An 18,080-nucleotide genomic window follows, 5' to 3' on the forward strand; every position below is an offset into this window, starting at 1 on the left:
TAAAATGTGTTAAACCACAGAATGCTCCATTAATATCAACTCTAATGACACTGAGATCAACTCTGTGTATTGTCAGTGGAGCCCACCCAACACTGATGAGCACCGATCTCCAGTAGATCAGATAGAGCTCTTGCACGAGTCACTTTTCATGAGGGAGTATGCTGTTGGTATTGGGAACACAACATTTTCTCAATTGTTAAAGATTTTGCATCGGTTTTCAAATTTGTATTAGAAAGAGTCAAAAGGAGATGCAAAGTAATATAACATGTCATTCATTGCTATGCACATGTATGCACCCGTACATTATAAACTACTAACCAACAATTCCTCCCGGTTGAATGAATACTCTGAGCAGTAAAATAGAAAGGAAGAGATGTAATCAATTCTGACTAGGACCATCACCAACCCCTGCGTTCTACCCATGGCAGCATTCAATAGAAGGTCTGACGAAAGCCATCAGTGGTCCCAGGGGAGATTGATTGAACTCTGTTTGCTTCCTCTAGCTTGTCAACATCCTCGCCCTTATTTTCCTCTTACTTCAGCACTGGAAAAGAGCACTTCATCAGCCGATCTTCTGGGGTGGTGGTAGTAAGAAATGGAGGTTGAAGCGGTTAGTGCGGCCGTAGCCGTGGGCGTGGCCGGGCCGGAGACTGGTGTCTCAGGCAGCAAAGAGGAGAGGGGAATGTGCTTGGTTTGGGAAGATTTAACTGTCGTCCTGCCAAACTTTGGCAATGGCCGGCCAAAGAGGTTGCTTCATGGGCTTAGTGGGTGTGCAGAACCTGGGCGGATCATGGCCATAATGGGTCCTTCTGGGTCAGGCAAATCCACCTTGCTTGACTCATTGGCAGGTAATAACTTAAACTCATTCCCTTCTATCTCTATTCATGCATCATCTTTCATGGCTAGTCTGTCTCCAAGAGAAGGAACTCCTTACATGAATCCTGATTTCTCTGTTTCATTCATCGGTGGTTTTACTTCACTTTTCCGTCCAATGACATCCACAGTAATATTATTCTGGGTCTTTTGTGTGTAAGTTGGACTGACCGACTAAGAAATGAGACCACGTGGTGAGGGTGCAACGCTTGAACCTTCTGTTTCTGTGCTATGTTCAGGGTTGAGTGGGTCTCATCTTCCTAATAAACATTCGACAAATGTTCGATTTGCCCAGATTTTGTGATCAGTATCTAGTGAATGAATTGCAGTATTGCATTTCCATTTTACTGGATTTCTTCCGCTGTGTTTTTCATGTCCAAGGATGCATGTTGAGATTAATTATCAGAGCATGCTGATTCATGGCGTGGGAATGTCCGAGGTAGGCTGGACTATGGAGTGGAGGGGAGATATATAGTAAGTGACCCACCCTGAACGAATCTGTGCAGAGGCCAATTAGGGCTTTGACTTGGGCTGGGCCGGACAGGGCTAAAACAAGCCCAAACTCACCCTACTCCCTCAACAGGAAATCTTCAATTTTCACTCGGCCTACCTAGGGTTTACTGGGTTATGGCAATACTTGGAAGTTGGAATTTTATTACGCAAACTTGGTCTTTTTTTTTTTAATGCAAAAAGGTGGATTAAGTCATTCCTCAAAGACAACTTTCAAGCCAGTAACAGGGGGTTCTTAATCCATATGCCTATAGAAGAAGGTATACCTATTTTTGTTTGGGTGGTGGAATGGTGTATCGGATGATATGAAGCTCCTGTTTGCTTGCACCTAAAAGTAAAGGAAAAAATGATTTCCAGGAAATTTGTGTTTGATTGTAGGAAAAATGGTAGCGTGGAGGACAGACATTTTTCAAAAGTGAGTACTAGGAGGAAAATGACATTACTTAATTAATTTTTCACAAGTCATTTTTCAGACAAGGTTGGTTTTCTAAATTCATATTTTGCAACACTCATATGTTCCTCAACTATGAAAAGACACTCATATGTTCCTCAACTATGAAAAGATTTATTTTCCAGGTTAAAGCCAAACACCAGCTAGGAATATGATTTGTTTGGGTAGGGATCTGCTACCAACAATGGCTCCCAATACCATCCCAAGAGGTCATTGCAGCCGTACATTGGGAACATCTTCTTTCTCATTCATGGGCTCAATGTGCAGCTTCAGTGGCCTGTTGGGAGCATAAGGTGGGTATCAGATCTGACTCGATTTGCTTTCCTATTCAACATAATCTTCAAAGAAAGTATTAGTTTTCCTTCATTTCATATTCTTTTTAATTCTCTCTAGAGTTTTTTTTTTTTGTATAATTTTTGTCTATTTCTTTTGGGAATAAAATCACTGTTATAAATTACAAATTCATGCCTTTTCATTTTCCAATTACTAATAGAGGCATGGTTTATACTTTTCCTCTATTTTATTTTATTTATTTTGCAAGGGGCCGGTAATACTTTTCCTCTATTTTATTCATTTTCCAATTCATTCCTTGAAGAATTTGACTTCAGATTGGCACCCCACATGCACCCCACACGCACATTGAAAATATTTTCTATACTTATCATGGGATATGTTCTGTTCCCAACATGGTTGGGATGTACTGTGGGGTGTACCGTGTACGTGGGATGCGCTCTATAGGGTGCGGATGTGAATTCGAACAATTTCACACTGCATTTGACTGTTGGGCTTGGGCCGGGCCCTTCAAATTTTTAGCCCACCCAAGTTGAATGCGTACTTGGACTCTCATAATTGATTCATTCAATGTCATTGCTCATAAGAATGTATTGGAAAGAAAGGAATTTTCTGTTTGTCTCTTGATTCTAGACCATGGTTTGTAGAAGTGTAAATTGCCCTGGTTGACATAAGATGATAGGAATAGGATATAAGGGTCATTGGGCTGGCTGAGGCCGGGTTTAGCCCATCCATTTAATAGGCCTGGGCCCTAGTAGTACAGCTATGTAACTGCTATAAGAATGTATTGGAAAGAAAAAGTCTACTAAACAGGTTAATCTGAGATCTTCCACACTTTACCAATCATTTACTGCCACTTGTAAACCATCCATTCGATATGGGAATCTGTGTACACTAAGCATAGAAATCATAAAATCAGTGCGTATTACCTGCCCCACAAATTGAGGGGCAACTTGATTATACTGTTTCGTGCTTGGTCTTTAGGGCCGGATTCATTCAAATTTTGAGGAAAGCCCAATCCGAGCCCACCAAGTTGCATTTCCACTTTATGCTATTTCTATAACCCAGTTTGGTTTTTGTGTTTCTCCGAAGCATGGTTTTCAAAATTAGACCGGAAAACGGGGAATCGGTTCTGTTTTAACCCAGAATCGTTATTTTTCTAAAACTGTTGATTTGGTCAGTAAACCGCTGATCTGAGAAGTTGAACCATTCAATGATTTGGTTGTTTATTTTTTATTTTTTATTTTTTTTGTCAGAATGAGCCATCCATTCAGTTCAAATGGTTGAACCATTCGCCCTAGGAACCAGACCCCTGACTGGTTCGTTGTCTGGTTCGATTTTAAAAACCTTGCCCCAAAAGTGTTAGCAGGAATTCAAAGTTTCAATTTTTCTCAATAACATATTTTTTCTCAAAAGGGTACATTCTTGTTTTTTGGACTAACTAGTTCAAAGCTATGTTTGGTTTTGTAAAAATCAGAGATAAAAAGTTGGCTGTGTTTGGTTGCAGTGCAATTTTATTTGCACTAGTACAAATGTATGAGAATGTAAATGAAAAGACATGCAAAATTTGGTTTGATTTTGTTTTGGATTTTACTTTATTCTGCTTTAGACCTTATTTTACTTCATTTGTACTGAAACCAAACAAAAATAAGGTAAAAATTAAAACAAAAATAAATAAAAATTTACACCCAAAACATTTGCATTGTCATAGTTTTACATCAGTTCAAATAAATTTGCACTGCAACCAAACACAGCCTTAGGTTTTTTTTTAATTGCAGTGCAAATTTGAACTGGATACAAGTTTTTGCACCCAGTTTACTTTTGTTTCACTTTTGCTTTTGTTTGTTTGGAACTATGATTCACACTCCCATTTAATGCAAAATTTGTACTTTCTGTCCTATTTGCACTCATTGACAGTGTTAATTTTGCATATAGAAAAAGTGATGCAAAATTTACCCCACCTTCTGTCTACATTCAATTCTCTCTCGTATAAAGTGATTTAAAACTGTACTTTTTATCCTATATTATTTTGCTCCCGATCTCACTCCCAAACAAATAAGCCTTCTCTTACCTCCAATCTTATTGATATAAGGAGTTCGGGTTAGCTGAAGGCAATGATTGTGTAGCAGACTGTGGAACAATGATAATGAACTACGCCAGTCATTAAATACGTGTGATCCACAACCACTCATTCTCTATGGTATAGGACATTGTTATTATGACTGGATTTTTCCACAGCCCCTTGTACAGCTATCCACTCAGCCTATTTTCACCGTATGCATTTACAGTTTTACACCGGTAAAAATGAAATTGGGAGGTAAATCATATGCATTTATACTCAACCTAACATTTTCCCATTTTCCATGGGCATTTACACCAAACATTGCGAAGTAGGGTTTTCCCTGCAAATTGTTTATTTTCCTTTGTTGAAATTGGTTAATATTTCAAAATAGTCTGAAGTCAAAAACAAAAAGCTCATACATTGTCATCAACATTTTGATATGGACCATGCCACGAGTTCTGAACTGTTCTAAGAGCAAGCTGAGTCCTGTATTAGATTTGTTTCGTTCAGAGAACGCTAGGTTCCATCCCGGGAAGGAGCCTAGCAAGATATCTAATTTACGCATTTGTTGTTAGTTCGGTAATTCAGTTGCTACTGCTTTCTCTATTTTAATGAACTTTGATCTTTGAATAGGGAGACTCTCAAAAAATGTAATTATGACTGGAAATGTTCTCCTCAATGGGAAGAAGAGAAGGCTAGACTATGGTGTAGCTGTAAGTGTGAAGCTTCATTAATTAATACAAATGGTGATCTATGTTCTCTTGTTTTACCAATTTTTGGCTAAGAATATGTTCTGTGTCCTCTGTGTGTGAAATTTCAGGCTTATGTGACTCAAGAGGATGTATTAATGGGAACTCTCACTGTCAGAGAAACAATCACGTACTCAGCTCATTTGAGGCTTCCTACTACCATGAGCAAAGAAGAGATAAATGCAGTGGTAGACGGCACAATCATGGAGATGGGTCTCCAAGAATGTGCAGACAAATTGATAGGGAACTGGCATTTGAGGGGTATCAGTGGTGGAGAGAAGAAGAGACTAAGCATTGCAATCGAGATCCTTACACGCCCTCGTCTCTTGTTTCTTGACGAGCCCAGTAGTGGACTCGACAGTGCTTCGGCTTTCTTTGTGATTCAGACTCTGAGAAATATAGCCCATGATGGAAGAACAGTTGTCTCCTCCATCCACCAGCCAAGTAGCGAAGTCTTTGAACTGTTCGACGATTTGTTCCTCCTTTCAGGTGGAGAAGTTGTTTATTTTGGAGAAGCAAAGTTGGCCGTGCAGGTACTCTACAAAGTTGGTTAATTTCTTTTCATGGATGGAAATGGCCCTGTATACGTGGGGTGATATTAGAAATACGTGGGAGTCTAATTTCGTTATTTGCTGCAACAGTTCTTTGCTGAAGCTGGATTTCCTTGTCCTAGTAGAAGGAATCCTTCTGATCACTTCCTTCGCTGTATAAATTCTGACTTCGACGTTGTAACTGCCACTCTGATCGGATCTCAGAGAATCCTTGTATGTGGTAGCTTTAAATTCTACATTTCTTCTTCACTCGAACAGCCGAATTGAGCCTGTTTCTTAACACCCCTGTTTTAATATTTCCTGATTTTTTTCCATTCTTCTTTTTAATCTTGGCAGGCAAGCAGGTTAGCGGCTACCATGTTAGAAGTTGAAGAGGGATTTCAAACTCAGGTGTGTAGTCTATGGCATCAAAATTCACATTTTATCAACATAGCAAACCTCCGAATTTCATTGTTCTCTAGGTTTGAAGTGATCTCCAGTTCTTCTCAATTTGCAGTTTTAGTGTTTGGGAGGGTCTCAGAATGAATGTACCAACTTCAGATTCATGTTTTTAATTTGTTTATATCTATTTTTTCATGTTTGCTACAGGAAATTACTACATCATCTGATCCCTTCAGGAACCTTCCAACTTCAGAGATCAAAGGGATACTCATTCAGAAATACAAGTGCTCAAAATATGCAATAAGGGCAAGGAAGCGGATTCATGAAATCACACATATTGTAGGTTTCTCAAGCCATAGAAGAGCAGGCCTATCATATGGTTTTCCTATATGGAATATGATCTGTTCCTTCTTTGGTGTATATATGCTAATATGCTTGAATTGATAGACAGTAGGCCTTAATGGAATAAAAACTTCATTACATTGTTAAGAGGGATTCTAGTAAGAAAACAAATGTATGCAATATTGCCAACATATAATTGCTTTGACAATCTAAATTTTAAGTCTAAACAGCTTTGTGGGTAACCTTCAATATCAAATTGTAAATGCAGGAAGGGCCGACCATAGAACCATACAGTGGAAGTGAAGCGAGCTGGTGGAAACAGCTCACAACATTGACACGGAGGTCTTCTGTGAACATGTCTAGAGATATTGGATATTACTGGTTAAGGATCGTAGTCTATATTTTGGTATCCATGTGCGTTGGTACCATCTTTTATGATGTAGGTACCAGCTATTCTGCAATACTTGCTAGAGGGTCAAGTGGTGGATTCATTGTGGGTTACATGACTTTCATGTCCATTGGAGGTTTCCCATCTTTCATTGAAGAAATGAAGGTAACTAATCTCACACAATTCATTGTACGAATCAGAAAAAGAAACATGGAAACATTGTTACATAGAGCTTTGGTTAATGCCTTAAAATTTATCTAACAGGTGTTTTACCGAGAGAGGCTCAGTGGACATTATGGGAATGCTGTTTTCATTCTATCCAACTTCCTTTCATCATTTCCTTTCTTGTTTGCAATGTCATTTGCCAGTGGAACCATAACATATTGCATGGTGAAGTATCATCCAGGCTTCTCCCACTTTGCCTACTTCTGCATTGCTGTCTTCAGCTGTATTTCTGCCATAGAGAGTTGCATGATGGTTGTTGCATCATTGGTTCCCAATTTCTTGTTGGGAGTCATAACTGGAGCTGGAATAATTGTAAGTATCAGAACCCTAAAGCTTTGTGTTCTTCATTGTCATCATGAATCCTATGGTTGTTGTGGTCTCATTATAATAATGTCTCAATGGTTATTAGGCAATTCTGATGATGACATCTGGGTTCTTTCGCTTGCTTCGTGATCTTCCCAAACCCTTCTGGCGCTACCCGATTTCATATGTGAATTTTAGTTCATGGGCATTACAGGTAAATATTGGAACTCATTTTTGTTAATTTATACGATTACAATGAATACTACAAGCAGGGAAAACTGTAAATGTGGAACCATTGATGACCAAAGCAAAGCATTTTATAGGTTAATCCTATTTTCCTTTTCTGCACAAATTATTCGCTCAGAATCTATAGTCATGACCTTGCAATCCATTGAATTGTTCTCAAATAAATGAAATAGTGAATAATCTAGTTCAGAAGTCATCAATCATCAATGCCCTTGTGGCAGTCAGTTGGGAATGCTGATGGTTAATAGGTGATGTGAATTTTTTGTTTCAAAATGTATGAATCAGGGTGCATACAAGAATGATCTGATTGGGCTTGAATTCTACCCTTCCTCGCCTGGTGAACCAAAGCTGAAGGGTGAGGATATCATCCAAAAGATGTTAGGGATTCAACTGGATCACTCCAAATGGTGGGACCTTTCCATTGTTATACTCATACTAATAGCTTACAGAATCCTATTCCTCATTATACTCAAGTTCAATGAGAAGGCAACACCATTATTACGCAGCCTCTATGCCAAAGGGACTCTTCATCATCTTCAAAAGAGGCATTTATTCAGGTCAACAGTCTCCTCCAAGAGGCACCAGAACCTTCACCAATTAACTTCTGATGAGGGTTTAAGTTCTCCATTTCCTTAGCAGTGATTGCTTCTAATATCATGGTACAACTTACTCTCTCATTGAGTTGATTATTATCTGTATCTCTCATGCAGATGTTTTAATCTGCACAAGAAATTCAATGTGGTCCATCTAGGCGAAATGTTAGCATTAACATGTACCAGTCCATCTGTTATTACAATCCAGATGGCAGATAACTGTATCTTTATATAAATAGTCCTCCTTAGAGTGCTTCCTCTGTATATGCCTATCTCTCAAGAAGAAAAAAAAAAAACCTTTTTATTATTTATGTAGTGACTCTTCTTAGATTTTCATTACTGCAGCAAACTATTAGATGACTTACATACACTAATTCTTCTCCATTGTTTTGACTACTGAAGAAATGTAGAAAACCAGACAGCTCTAAATAAATAAATAAACTAGCGGAGGGGGCCCTGTGTTGTAGGGGCTCACTCATAAACTATCAGGCTCGAGCTCGATTCGAATTAGAGACTTGAGCTCTCGAGCTCGGCTCAAGTCAAAAGATCGGAAGTTCAAGCTCGGCTACCTTTGATTGCAGATCTCTCAAGCAGCCAAAGTTCCGAGCCGAGGTCTCCCTCAATTGCCAAGGTGCCAAATCGAGGTCTCCCTAGCAGTTGTATCAGTTCCAAATTGATTTGGAACAGCAAGAAGATCTTGATCCATTTATTAATTGGGATAAAACTACAGAATCAGAACCACCATGATCAGTTCAGTTGTATCAGTCGGGTAGACCTTACCCATTGACAGCCCTAGTTGCAATATGCACACAATAAGCATTTCCTCAAATTAAACAGGTACCAAAATCTAAATCAGTTATCTTCTCATAAGGGTTTAACCTCTTCATTAGCAGTGGTGGTGCTAAAACCTCATTGAGTTAATCTAACGATTTTTTGAAATTTCTACTTGGTACAGACATTTTGGCAAATTTCTACACATAAATAACTGAATATACTGCTTTGTCCACCAAAAGAAATAAGCATTTCAGTTCAGTCAATTCAGCAATAGTTATTAAACAAACAGTGCCTAATCCAACAAGTGAGTCAAGGTTCTAGCAGCTAGAGGTACATCACATACCGCTCATCAGAAACATCGTGTGGGCCCTAGTGGGTGAAAATAATGTAACACATTGGCCCACAAAAACATTCTGATGTTTAGTAAATGATGCATTTGGAGCAGCCATGAGTTTGACTAGTTTGTATCCTTATTATTCTTCAAATAAAACATTACCAATTTTCAAACACCAACTCAGCAAGAATAAGATGATGTGTTATGCAATAGTGGTTTATCATCCAACGGCAATCCAATATTATTCTCTAAACTTCCATATCCAGTTGAAGTTGAACCAGTATCCCATAGGTTTGATGATTGCCTTATAAAGCACTCCACTTCTTGATGGGTTTCTTGAACAAATGCTTGGCCTTTAGATATTCTCAACCCCTCTAACTCGATAGTGACTTCCTTCATTGTTGGTCTTCTTTTTCCATTCAAATTCAAGCACCTCTTTGCAAGGTAAGCAACTGCCTCAACTTCTACCTTTTCACCCTCCTTTACCACTTGTGCATCAAGAATCTCAAAGAGACGGTTCTCCTCTATTGAAGTTAGGAAATAAGTTGCTAAGCTTCTCTGTTCTCCTGGCCTCGATAAAAAAATTGGCTCCTTTCCAGTCAAAAGCTCTACAAGAACTACTCCAAAACTATAAACATCACTTTTCTCTGTGAATTGGCTTGATTGGTAGTACTCAGGGTCCAAGTACCCAAAGGTCCCATGTACTGCAGTGGTTAAATGGGTTTTATCAACTGCAATTGACCTTGAAGTTCCAAAATCTGAAACTTTGGCTCTATATTTATCATCCAAGAGTATGTTTGTAGATTTTACATCTCTATGATATATTGGTGTAGAAGCTGCTGAATGTAAGTAAGAAAGTGCTCCTGCAACTTCTGTACCATTTCTTAATCGATTATTCCATGTACATGACATGTTGTCACTTTGATCATGGATATGATGGAAAAGGGTTCCACAAGGAATGAACTCATAAACTAGTAGAGAACTTCTGTTTCCAAGCAGCAGCCTAGCAACTTAACCACATTTCTATGATTAATCTGTGAGAGTATAACAACCTCATTGATGAATTGTTCAATTTGACTCTCATCCACTTTTTTAGACTTCTTAATTGCCACAATTCTTCCATCGGTTAACATACCTTTGTATACTGTACCTTGACCCCCTTGGCCAAGAATTCGGTTCACGTTATAGTGATCTGTTGCTTTCTCCAACTCTTCGGCATGGAATATTTTGGCTTGCTCAACATTTCCCTCCTCCGAAGATATTTGTTGTTGCAATAATAAGCCACCATTTTGCTTGAAGAACTTCTCTTTGATTTTTTTACTTTTCATTTTCTTGTGTAATTGGTAAAAGCATATGCTAGCTAAGACTGCTAGCAGTAGAGCCAAACTAGAGCCAACACCTACACAATCAAGAAAAATCAAATAGTGAAGCTTTTACTCAAAACGATTGAAATAATTTAATAAGTATATCAAAATTGAGTTATAAACTAACTGAGACAAGTAAAATTTGTCCATTCTATATCAAGATTATTATTCTAAACTTATTCCTGAATATGTTTTGTGATCTAAGTCTTTGATGATTAATATTCCACTTTTTAGCTGATGATCACATATTTTCGCTTTGCTTGGGCAAGCGCTCTTATTATCAAACTAAGAAAAAGCCATAAAATCGATCCCCACCATCTCTTCCAAAAATAATGAACAAATTTCATAACCCATGGTTAAACCAAGCGGTCAGACCATTTGATCCATCACCCAGACACATCTTTGGGTAAATTTCACCGTGAGTTGCTTTCTTGCCAAAAATGTTGCTTGGACAACAACCTGTTGACCCAGTCCGCAGTCGAAGTGCTGAACCAATTGACTAGGTTAGTGTGTAATTAATCTTCTTTCTATATTATTACTATTTTTTTAATTATATATATGACATAATGGATTAGTCCACTTGATCAAAACGTCAAATTGATGACCCCTCATTCAAACACAAAGGCGGTTTCATTTCCAGGTTGGCTTTTAAAACACTTACTAGAGAATGACCCTCATACTAACTATGGGCCCTGCTTTCTGATATTTTTTATTCATGTACTCTTATAAATTTTGTTTGACACCCACCTTTTATGTTGTAAATTTAGGTTATTATTTTATTTGATATTTTTCAGTATATAAATTTGTTATTTAATTTAAGAGATTAAATGAAGTTTGATTTGTAAATAATAACCCATTTCATGGATCTTACATTATTTGAAAAGAGTTTTTTAGTGGAAATAACTAACATTTTTAAGGATGAAGGTGACTACCATTTGGAGCTCATACTTTTTATTAATTGGGAGACACATATTGATAAAGTTTCATTGTTTTATTAGTGGGAATAACCACTTTTGAATTGCTCTTTCTTGAAAAAATAATATGCCACTAGTCTGGAGAAATCTCTAATTGGGTACTAGTTGGACCCCATTTGTTAGACAAAACCGTAGGAACCATTTGATGTTCCAAAGCTGTTTATGCTCAGACAAAAAAAAAAAAACTTATTTTCATTTGACTTATAATTCATCTAGTCATATATGATTGTAACCCCTTTAACAATACATCAATCAATAGTTATTGTTATTGATATCAATTCTACATTTCTACTCCCACATTGGGCCATAAATCCCAATAAAAAAATGAATATACAAAAATGTATTCTTAAGTTCTTTCAAAACTAACCAACCTACATAAGCCCATCTAAGACAAACTTGTTCCAATCCGAGATTGAGTCTGAGTCCAACGTGAGATGTGTTGGGTTAATATTAGGTTTGGCTTGGATTGATAGACTCAGGTTCGACCTTGACTTGGGCTAAGTCCAAGCCCAAGGTTTTTACATTTAGGGTTTGACCTGGGTCGATCCAACATAACCCAATTGGCCCGAATTTGTTCCTATGATTTTCATGTTCAGACAAAGAATTATAACTTATTTCAAGAGATGTCCCTAATAAATGGTTTATGGATTATTTGCCATAAAATCAAATTAGTTAATTAGGTTTAGACATCATTTATTAATGTAGTTACTCAAATATTAATTGTAATTTAATCATTTTATTTATATTAATTACTATTTAGATTATTTGTTTAATATTTATATTTCATTAGTATATTGTTGACTTATATTAATTTCTTGTATTAGAACGAATTTTCAACTTTACTTACAGTTATATTGACTTGACTAATTAATTAAAATTAATGGTAGTGTCTAGAGGGATGCAAATTCATCGGGTGGTTTGATTCAATTATAGGGGATCCAAATATCCCATTATAGTTAAACAAATTGAATATCGAATTAGAATATTAACTGATTTTTAACATGTAACTAAGATAAGATAATTTATCTTTACCTTTCTCAAATTACTCACTTGTTGGGCAAAAGACCCCAACACATGGGTGGGTCCCGAAGGAAACTAACAGTACATTAACGCCACTAAAGACCATCGGCATCTATTCCTAGGGGTGAGAAAAAACCGAATCAGCTGAAAAATTCGTTTGAAACCGAACCAAAAATTAGGTTAATCAAATCAGTCGGTTTAGTTTTGGTTCAATATTTTAAAAAATTCGAAGGTATAAGTTTGGTTTTGGTTAACCAAAATAGAAAACTGACGGTTAATTGAACCGATTGGTGTACATATATTTATATATTAGATATTTTATATTTTTTATATATTATAAGTTAATAAATATGCATTATATATAAATATATATTTATAATATATAATATAATATTTTTTATTTAAAATATAATATTATATATACATTTTTCTAGTATTTTATTATATATTTATATATTTTTCTATAATAAATAATAAAAAACTGAAAACCAATAAACCAAATCGACAGTTAACCGAACTGATCAACGGGTAAACCAATCGACTTCAATTCAGTTTTGATTACCGATTTTTTAAAAACCGGTAACCCTGGTTTGATTTTAAAAATTATCCCATAGTTTGATTAATCGAACCGTGAACACCCCTATCTATTTGTCATGAACAACAACAAATGCCGATGGCTCGCTGCATCAAGGTACTCTAACTCCCTCCCTTTCTCCCTTTCTTTCTCCTCTCTCAACTATTTCTATTCTCCATTTCTTTTCTTCATCATAGAAATACTTGAGCATGCGTATTCAAACCCATAACCTTCATTTACGCTGCATATTCGAACTGGAGCACTTTTTTCATGCTTGGACACAGATTCACTCTAAAATTCCAGAATAGAAAATGGTAATGGGTAATTAATCCCTAACCCTTATGGTTTTGCTATCAAATACAATGCTAACTCTAGACAACCTTCTCCATTTTATCTTTGATTTTTTCTTGCTTTTCTCATTTTCTTATGAAATTAACATAACTAATTGAATGGAATAGGATTTATTATCATATATCAGGCAATTTTCTGAGTCAAATTCAATTCTGAGCGTTTCATATCTTATAGGATTTGAATCAAACTGGAATATAAGATATATCCTATCCAATCGAATTCAAATATACCTAATTAAAATTCAATTCTATGGGCTTGCATCCTTAGGTGTCTATACTGTTAATTAACTTATTATTAGCAGGGACCCATGCTATGTATGAACTTTATTAAGCAAAAGTTGAATAATAAAAATACATAAGAGTAGACAATTGTTTTATGTTTTAATTTTTAAATAATTAATAATTAATTATCTATTATATACTAATTTTAATAATACAAAAATAAAAATAATTAATTATAGTTAGGGTTGTTCATCAAACCCATGAAATTGACAAAACTGACCCAACTCGACCCAAGTTGGTCACTTTTTAGTATTTTCGGTCAGGTTTGGTTCAGCAATTTCCTAACCCGACCAAGTTAAGTTAGTTTTGGTTTGACCATTTGCAAACCAACAAAAATTGAACAGACTTGATCACATATATAATTTAATTTTTTAAGTGTATAAATACTTTGAACTAACTAATCAAATTGAAAATCAAACCAAATATATACCAATGTTTTCAATTGCCATTGACCCAATTAGTTGAACCATTTGAACTGTCATCTGACCTTGGTTTCAGGTCTAGTGGGGACCCGTATGATACATGGACTTTGTTAAGAGAAAGTTAAATATATAGTGTTTACGTGGAATGGTTTGACCCATTCAACCTAGGTAATTTAATTGGTGACCACGACCCAAATACAAAAGTGGGTCGGTCTCCGAGTTGGTTTTTAAAACATTGACCTATACAACTCAAATTGGCCAGTTTTCATTAATAGTCGATCAATTTTGAGTGATCAACTCCCCAATCCGACCAGATTAGCTTAGTTGGCTTAACAATCTACAACCGAATTAAACCACCTAGTGAACACTCCTACTTTCGGCTAAATTAATAGTTTAATCTCTAACAAATAACAATATTTTAATCTCCAAATATTATTAAAATTTATAGCAAAAATACACAATTACTCAAAATAGATTTATAACAAAAATACAATAAATAACTAATAACAAGCTTGGACACCTCTAAGTTATTTAATCTACTTTCACTACTAAAATAATATATAATTTTTTTCAATTATTTATATTTTATATTATTATTAACGAATATCATTAAATCTATTACAATTAATTTTGTGCTTTGATAAATTTTTTAATGTTATTACATAATTTTTTATTTAATCTATTTTTAGGTAATATTTAAAATATGATTTAGTATTAATTTTTTTATATTTAAAACATTTAACCATTACTTATTTATAATACTATTTAGTTACTTTTTAAGTTATTTATATTTTATATTTTTATTATCAAATATTATTAAATCTATTATAATTACATTTTTTTTATATTTTTTAAATTATATTTTTATACCTAGACATATATATATATATATATATATATATATATATATATATATATATATATATATACATATACATATACATACATACATACATAAATACGTACACACACACACACACACACATATATATATATATATATATATATAAAATTTTAGAGTGGGTTAACTGACCAACCCAAGCCCGACCTGGCTCAAGCCCAACCCAAGTGCATCAAATTATAGTGTGGACTGGCCTCAAATTAGGAATATTGGGCTTGACCTGATCAGGATCAGTTTGGGCTTGGGCCTTAAGCCCAAATTTTAGGGTCTTGAGCCTGGGTTGACCATAAACCTGGCCCAACCCGCCCGACTTGTTACCCTAATAAATAGTTTAATCTCTAATAAATATTAATCAATAAACTATAAAAAAAATACAATAAATGCAATAAGTACAACAAATTAAATTTAAAAAGTTAAATAACAAAAATACACAATTACTCAAAATATATTTATAAAAAAAATATAATAAATAACTAATAACAAGCGTGAACACCTCTAAGTTATTTACTTTCACTACTTAAATAATATATAATTTTTTTCAATTATTTATATTTTATATTATTATTATCGAATATCATTAAATCTATTACAATTAATTTTGTGCTTTGATAAATTTTTTAATGTTATTACATAATTTTTTATTTAATCTATTTTTAGGTAATATTTAAAATATGATTTAGTATTAATTTTTTATATTTAAAACATTTAACCATTACTTATTCATAATATTATTTGGTTATTTTGTAAGTTATTTATATTTTATATTTTTATTATCAAATATTATTAAATTTATTATAATTACATTTTTTGTTTTTGATATATTTTTTTTAAATTATATTTTTATACCTAGCCCTTACCGTCGTTGTAGAAGATGAAAACAACGGTCAGAGATCCGATCGTTGATGACCAAGAAAATAGAGAGATAGAGAGGGAAAGAAGGATGTTTATAGAGAACAAAACAACCCTAGGTCAAAGCGGTGAAGAAAAATAAAGTAATTTTTGCTCTTATGTTTGCCGAAGAAGATGAAAATGATGATCAAAGAGCCGACTGTTAGCTTTTGGAAGCCTGGGTTTGAAGAACAAGTTGGCCATCCTCAATAAAATTTCCTTAGTGGGTTCATTTCTGGTAATACTGTATCCCTATTATTGAGATGAAAAAATAAGAATATTTTGGAAATATTGCTATTTTCTTAGTTACATCGCAAAAACCAAACAGAGCATAAGATTATGTTTAGTTTGAAAGAAAATAAGAGAAATAGAAAATAGAGGAAAAGTTGGAAAGGAATTTCATGAAATTTCTTAGAACTACCCCAAACTTCCTATCAAAACAAACATATCCTATAAACAAGCAAAATTGTTCAACCGCCGGGGGAACTCTCTACCAGTCGGTCCAGTCCTTACCACCCTTGTACATCCCATCCATTGTATATCCCCCTGTACTGGCTCCTACTGTCCACATGGTGAGTTAGATTATTTGTGGCGAGTGGATGGAAAAGTTGAGATATGAATTGGAGGAACATTGTACATATATATAATAATAATAATAGATACAAGGAAAGAAGGGGATGTTACCAATTATCCAAGGTCGATAGCGGTTAATGAAACTGTCCTTTCTACAAGGAATTCCATGTCTCATTCCATCTCCCGTATAACCCGGCGGACAGGAGCAAACATAATCCCCTGGTGTATTCCTGCAAACCCCATCGCAGGGATTGGCCTTGAGATCTGCACATTCATCGATATCTAAAAGCAAAATGAAACATAAATTTAATCTAGTGAGGGCATGAAAAAACAGAACTTGTTGATAACACTGTGAATCAAACAACAAAACATTGGTCTACACTTGTTCTACATCTGCTTAGAGGAGGGATGGAAAGGAAAAATAATTAATCGTACCTTGGCAACCCTGGGGCAGATAAGGGTTCCCATGGTATCCCTTCTTACACTCACAAACGTATCCATTTCCGGAGCTATGTTTCTTGCAATCCGTATTGCTGCCGCAGTTGACGGAGACATCACCGGATTCGCATGTCTTGTTAAATTCTATCACCCAGTCCAGCACCATGGGGACTTCCATCTCGGCGCTTTCGTTATACGACGAGAGACTGAACCAATTCCTGTCGGCTATCAAAGCGGTCGCGCATCTTTTCGATGGATTGTTTCTCAAAAATCCCAAATTATTTATATGCCTGGCAGTAATATAGAATTCCTGGAGTGGCGGAACTGGGGTGCTGCAACAATCGAAGCCATTACATTCACTTTGGTTGGTGTTCACAGCCATTGTTTTATCATTTATATTGATTTCGGTCGTCTTACAAAATGACATACACCCACCAATGGTCTGATAAAAGCTTGAACCAATGAAGTAGCCAAGGTTGTCGCAACCCAGGGTTATGAATATGTTACTCTCTTGCGATAACAAGTACGGGGACGATGTGAAGTTGTGCCCATAGAAGAATCTGGTATCGTTTTCGGAAGTATAGCAGTTGGTAATCGACCAACCTCTGGTAACAACTTTGCCTTCAGCCAATATGTCTACGAGATCCCATCCACCACCAAATGACATTTCCGGGGGATTGCTGGAAGTGTCGTTGCAAAATACGTTAAACCATGAATTTTTGTAACAATTGGCTCCGATGCCGAATGGATAGGGGATGCTAACATTGCCGCATTTTTCTTTGCATCCAGGCAATACCATAGGTAGTGCTGTTGTTGCTGTTGCCGATACTGTTAATAATGACAAAGAGATGAGCGCAAGCATCCCACCACCTACAAGACCTCCAACATTTGTGGCCATTCTTTTAAGTTCACACACTTCACTTGCAGTGGATGATTTAACCCTTTATGTATAAAGTAGATTAACAAAATAAAAGCAAAGAGGAATATGCCAGGAAACAAAGGCTGGACAAGAACGTCTTCCAAGAGACAAAAAACAAGGGCAAAATTTTAAACTATCCTTACTGTTTAATTAATTAACAAATTATATCCTTACTATTTAATTACTGTTTTAAACCACTCCTATTGTTTTTTGACAATGGAATAGCTTTACCTAGATACAAGTTAATGTTCCGTTAAAATCTGTACATGTATAACACCATGTCATATATAAAATTTTCAAAA

At 35.4% G+C, this 18,080-nt stretch overlaps 1 protein-coding gene and 1 pseudogene across 2 annotated transcripts; one reads left to right on the forward strand and one right to left on the reverse strand.

Moving 5' to 3' along the window:
• Positions 1-514: 514 nt before the first annotated feature.
• Positions 515-8,276, forward strand: LOC148872352 (ABC transporter G family member 15-like). Its single transcript, XM_088967578.1, has 10 exons — positions 515-848; positions 4,821-4,900; positions 5,008-5,469; positions 5,578-5,700; positions 5,824-5,877; positions 6,076-6,207; positions 6,479-6,763; positions 6,863-7,135; positions 7,233-7,340; positions 7,658-8,276. Exons 1-10 carry the CDS (start codon positions 596-598, stop codon positions 8,006-8,008), a joined length of 2,121 nt encoding a protein of 706 aa, XP_088823704.1. The 5' UTR covers positions 515-595; the 3' UTR covers positions 8,009-8,276.
• Positions 8,277-8,975: 699 nt separating this feature from the next.
• Positions 8,976-17,720, reverse strand: LOC148872353 (putative wall-associated receptor kinase-like 16; annotated as a pseudogene). Its single transcript, XR_016107901.1, has 3 exons — positions 16,857-17,720; positions 16,533-16,703; positions 8,976-10,472 (listed from the first exon to the last, which is right to left on the reverse strand). The product of XR_016107901.1 is annotated as a putative wall-associated receptor kinase-like 16 (transcript).
• Positions 17,721-18,080: the final 360 nt, after the last annotated feature.

The sequence above is a fragment of the Nelumbo lutea genome, chromosome 2 (assembly GCF_056320005.1).
Source record: "Nelumbo lutea isolate HS-2025 chromosome 2, American lotus-T2T, whole genome shotgun sequence".
Lineage (NCBI taxonomy): Eukaryota > Viridiplantae > Streptophyta > Magnoliopsida > Proteales > Nelumbonaceae > Nelumbo > Nelumbo lutea.